Source organism: Leopardus geoffroyi, chromosome D4, assembly GCF_018350155.1.
Source record: "Leopardus geoffroyi isolate Oge1 chromosome D4, O.geoffroyi_Oge1_pat1.0, whole genome shotgun sequence".
Taxonomy (NCBI): domain Eukaryota; kingdom Metazoa; phylum Chordata; class Mammalia; order Carnivora; family Felidae; genus Leopardus; species Leopardus geoffroyi.
In genome coordinates, this window is record NC_059342.1 from 56637068 (window position 1) to 56641988 (window position 4921).

The window sequence follows — 4921 nt, forward strand, 5'->3', positions numbered from 1 at the left end:
GAGGGACAGAGAAAGACAGAGCATGAGCAGGGGAGGGGCAGAAAAATAGGGAGACTCAGAATCCAGGCTCCAGGCTGACAGCAGAGAGCCGGACGTGAGGCTCGAACCCATGAACTGTTGAGATCATGACCCGAGCTGAAGTCAGATGCTAACCAACTGAGCCACCCAGGTACCCCTCAATAAAACTATTTTGAAAAAAGGCACATAGATGGTATTTAAAGTCATGAATGGTTAAGAACTCCTGGGAAGGGTATAGACAGAGAAGTTTCAGAATTAAATCTTGGGAAGTCAAAGGCTGGAGATAAGAAAGATCAAGCAAAGGAGGCAATTTTAGGAAGAGTAGTGTCCTAGAAGCCAAGAGTGTTTTAAGTGTTTCAAATGAAAGTTAAGAAATAGCCACTGGACCTAGTAGCTGAGACAGGGAGGAGCCTGGAAGCAGAGTCTTATGTGGAAGGGAAGGGGGGGATTATAAGGGAAGCTTCCAGGGCATTTCTGATAGATGTGGGCTCTGAGCATAGAGGGAGAACTGGGTTACAGGGTGGGAGAAATCCTTGGAGGTTTGGCTTTGCATTGTTGTCAATGAGGCCTCGGCCAAATTCTGTCATGGCCAACATGATGGTGTGAATGGGGTGTTGGAATGGTCATCTTGCCTGGGCCTCACATTCACTCAGAGTAAGAAATTTATAAACTTAAAAACAATTTTTTTTAACGTTTATTTATTTTCGAGACAATGCAAGAGACAGAGTGCAAGCAACGGAGGGGCAGACAGAGGGAAACACAGAATCCGAAGCAGAATCTAGGTTCTGGGCTATCAGCCCAGAGCCTGATGTGGGGTTCGAACTCACAAACTGTGAGATCGTGACCTGAGCTGAAGTCAGACACTCAACTCTCAACCGACTGAGCCACTCAGGCACCCCAGAAATTTATACATTTTTGGTGTTGTTTCCAAATGGCTGTACATGTAGTCTTCTGTATTTCGTTCACTAGAAATTTGAGTTTTTAGAATCTACAATTTTTATAACCATGTTCCTTCCACTTTTGATATATCAGGAGGCCTAAGAAGTGAGAGTGGCCTGGATCTTACTCAACCTCAGAGAAGGTGAGGTAGGTGAGGTGTCAAGGCGCAAAATTTAAGAAGGCAAATGCAGAAGGCAAATGCAGAGTCCCTGGGACGAGTGTACCTTACACGCCTCTTTTGCCTCACCCACTTCAGACACCACCAGGGGGTATGTCTGCTCTCTACCCCTGGGGGCCTCTACAAGTCAGGTGTCCTGGAGAAGTTAAGCCTTTCTACTCTGGGTGGGGGTGGACAGGATATACTGGAAAGACAAAAATGATTATCGTGCCTCCATCAGCCCAAAAGTGGGTATACACTGCCACCCCGTGGCCACCCAGGATCAGACTCCAGGATGATTTTCAGAATGGCACCGGCAGAAGGCAAGACCAAGACACACACCATCTTACCCACCCCTGCATTTCTTCAAGTTAGCAGGTTTTCCTGCTGTTCAGACACACAAAGAAATGACTGTTCAACAAGTCTTTATTAACAGAGACAGGTGGACAGACATCAAGGGCAGTATGTGGAAGCTGTGATGAGGGTGTACGTGTGCAGAAAAGGCCTTTGTAGGCCAGGGATGGCCCCCTGGACCTAGGCTAACTTCTCTAGGTCCTCTGCCCAGCAGTGGGCCCTGAGCTGAGGCCAGCCTCCCCCAATCACACTCCTAAGGGACGAACGGGGGAAAGGCATGGGGTCTTTCAGGATAGAAGGACCCTGACCTCAGCATTCTCCATTCTTACGGTTCTCCCAGCTGACTTAGTTGCTAAGAGTGGGGACAGGCCATGAGAGCACTTGCATAGTAAGGGGAACAGAATGAGGTAAGGCATATGGTGAGGATGGGGAGATGAGGGGGGCCTCCACAGGCAACCCTTCATCTCCCTCCCACCTCAGCTGCTGTTGGGTTGAAGGGTCAGGCCCAGACAGAGTATAATACCTACACCCATCACCAACTCCAGAGCCTTGACTGGTGGCAGGAAAGCTCTGGAAAAGGCTTGAGTTAGTGATTCAAGCTTGTGGTATGTCCGAATATGACTGGCCCCCTTGGTACATGTGGGGTTCCCTCTCTGGATGGTTGTGGACGTATGATGCTGCCGTACACATGGGATTGTATCTGCATGTATGTCCCATATGTTCCCACGAGTCTCTGTATTTGGTTACATAAGCATGTGTGTCCTGCTCGTACATCAGGAACTTAGTAGTTGCATGTTGTGTCCCTGTCTTTTCACATGGGCTCCAGAAAGTGGATGTATGCAGGCCTGCCTGCTCCTGTCCATCCACAGGTCCTCGTTCAGGCCTGGCTGGTCAGGGGTCCTGGCCAAAGAGGTAGGTGGTGAGCTCAAGCCGGAGGCCCCGGGCATAGGCGCGAAGAGTATAGAAGAGCGTGAGGAAGTCCTGGGTGCTGAAGATTGTGTCAGCCAGTGCGAAGGCCAAGGTAGATGGGATGACACCCCGACCATACTCCACCATCCATGTATTTGGCCCCCATTCCACAGCTGTTGCCTCACCAGGCCCGTGGACCACGGTCTCCCCTAGAGGACAGGGAGCACCCACATAAGGAGCCTAGCCCTTCCATTGCTGCCACCTCCCTAGCCCGTGGGCTGTCTAGGGGCAAGAAACAGAGCAGGAACATCAGGAAAGGAAAAAGCCTTACCTCACTGGCCTGGTCGCCCATCTGGAAGAGTAAGAAGCCAAGATGGCCACTCCTAAGTTTTCCTCTGTGGCATCACCTGGCTCATGTCCTCTTTGGGGGTAAGCCAAGGAGGGCCACCTCACATGGCCAGGGGCCACTGTATGGGAGTCCTGGAAGTCTGCATTCCCAAGCCTCACTCATGTCAGGCAGAAATTTAGCTAAACTTGGGCTGGGCCTGTTAGATAGGGAGGGGTGGTTATAAGACTTGTGTGGCTGTCTGAGAAATGTTCAATTATAATGCCTGTCATGCCTGTAACTTATCAATCTGAAACTTATGTGGAAATCCATAGCTCTACTTTTTATGTAAAAAAATGTTTCACTATAGAAAAAATGAAGACAACTGTCTGGCTTGTCTTTGGGGGTATGACAGCATATCTGATTACCCAACTGTCTCTCCAACAACTGCTGGAATATTGGATGAATAAAACAGTGTCTTGGTATATAAAAATCGGACGTGGTTACCAGGAAGTGGTTAAGTTTTGTTTCCTTTTGACAGAAGAAGTCCTTGGACAGGGGCCCTTGGACCTGCTTCAACCAATAATGACCTGTGGCTTATCTGAGGGGTAAGGGAACCCAGGGGAGAGCCCCCAACATACCCCCTTTCCATGCCATGACCCTCCTCCAATTATGGGCACCCCAGAATGAAGGGACCCACCTGGGTAGAAGACCTCACTTTTGGTAGTGCCCTCTCTCCACTGGTGGAAGGTGCCAGAGATGATGGTGTCGGAAATCTCAGCCCAGTAGCGCCCTGAGGGACAATCAGATGGACACCGAATATCAGGGTATCAGCACCAATATATGTCTTGGCCAAACATCAGAAAGGAGGGCATGGACCCTTGTACAGCCCCAGCCTCCCAGTTCGGCCCGCTGCCAGCACTGACCCGAGTGGCCGCCAGAGCCCAGGGCGGTGCCGAAGAGCAGCACGTACTCGGACAGCGAGGCGTGCAGAAGGCACATGGCGCCCATCCAGCCGCCCGCGTTCACAAACACCCACTGCAGCTCCTCGTCGGGCAGCACGTGGCCTGGGTGCAGCCGCCGTAATTCCACGATCAGCCGAGAGAACGCCAGCTCGTGGTCCAACCCTGGCGGAGGCAGAGGAACAACAGAATCTAAGCTAGAAACACTCGGAACTCGGGAAAGACGTCTCTGAAACTCCCAACTAAGCTCGGGCCTCCCCAGACCCCTGCCCTCCACCCGTTCGCTCCCCCGGTGACCCGTCGGCTCACCCGCATACTGCCGGGCCAGCTGCGCGATCTCTTCGTGCTGGAAGACGAAGCTTTGCGTGCCCAGCCAGAGCCAGACCACCTGGGCCAGCACAGCAGCGGCAGCCAGGAGCAGCGCGGCCCACACCCACCGCCGACCCACGGCCCACTGCATCCCGGCAGGCGTCCTAGCAGGGAGAAGTGAAGGAACAAACCGGGGCCTGGAGCTGTGACTTTTACTGCCTCAAAACCTGCGGCGCGCAGTTCACAACCGTACCCCCGCCACAGTCGTGGTACGGCTCGCCCTGGCCAATCAGAACAGTCCGAGCACCCGGGCACCACCCCTTGGGTTGAACCATTTCGTCGCGGGGAGTGTGGAGCGCCGAGGAGTGGGGTGGAGCTGCGCGCGTGACGCGATGGGACGGGGCTAAACCCTCCTAGCTGTCAGTGTTAGGGCCTAAGAGCAAGGTCTTTCCGAGTTCCTTACCGCGTGTGGGTGGTGGTCGGGGTAGGTGGCTGTGACAAGCAGAGTGGATTGGCCCCCTTCTCAAATTTGCAGCAGGCAATCGACTTGTGATTGTGATTTTTGCTAGCACAAAAAGTGGGAGGAGGCGCTTCTACCTAGGAAAAGTACGGAAGGCTTTCTGGAGGCGGTGACGCCTCTAAATGGTGTTTAGAAAAATGGGGAGGGGCATTCAGCGAATGAGACGTACTCTAAGAACAAAAGCACTATGAAGAGACAGCAAGGAGTCTTTTGGCGCCTTTTGGGGCCTACGATTCATTCTTTGTTTTGGAGCACAAAATGTGAGAGAGCATTGTACACCAACAGGGTTATGGGGAGGGGAATGATAAAGGAAGAGAAGCAAAAGAGAAAAGCGGCAGCAGGGTGCAGTGATTAAGAAAGAAACGCTGGAACTGGATTGGTTGTTAAAAGACTGGCTCCTGCCAACCTACCAGTTGTGTGATCTTGGG

At 52.2% G+C, this 4921-nt stretch overlaps 1 protein-coding gene across 3 annotated transcripts; it reads right to left on the reverse strand.

Annotated features, from left to right (window-relative positions):
* Positions 1-1522: 1522 nt before the first annotated feature.
* Positions 1523-4562, reverse strand: SIGMAR1 (sigma non-opioid intracellular receptor 1). Of its 3 annotated transcripts, none has more exons than XM_045468267.1 (5): positions 4437-4562; positions 3974-4137; positions 3629-3829; positions 3403-3495; positions 1523-2586 (listed from the first exon to the last, which is right to left on the reverse strand). In XM_045468267.1, exons 2-5 carry the CDS (start codon positions 4122-4124, stop codon positions 2360-2362), a joined length of 672 nt encoding a protein of 223 aa, XP_045324223.1. In that variant the 5' UTR covers positions 4125-4137; positions 4437-4562; the 3' UTR covers positions 1523-2359. The 3 variants fall into 3 exon arrangements, with proteins under 3 accessions (XP_045324223.1, XP_045324224.1, XP_045324225.1); XM_045468268.1 differs by lacking the exon at positions 4437-4562 and adding an exon at positions 2709-2729 and having other exon boundaries at positions 2471-2586; positions 3974-4244; XM_045468269.1 differs by lacking the exons at positions 1523-2586; positions 4437-4562 and adding an exon at positions 2709-2922 and having other exon boundaries at positions 3974-4244.
* Positions 4563-4921: the final 359 nt, after the last annotated feature.

Excerpts from the sequence above, each read along its gene's own strand:
- SIGMAR1 (XM_045468267.1), bottom strand. The coding sequence starts at position 4,124 with ATGCAGTGGGCCGTGGGTCGGCGGTGGGTGTGGGCCGCGCTGCTCCTG. Across the intron at positions 3,830-3,973 it reads GCTGGCCCGGCAGTATGCGG|GGTTGGACCACGAGCTGGCG; the intron begins GTGAGCCGACGG and ends TGCCTCCGCCAG. Across the intron at positions 2,587-3,402 it reads AAGTGAGGTCTTCTACCCAG|GGGAGACCGTGGTCCACGGG; the intron begins GTGGGTCCCTTC and ends CCTGTCCTCTAG.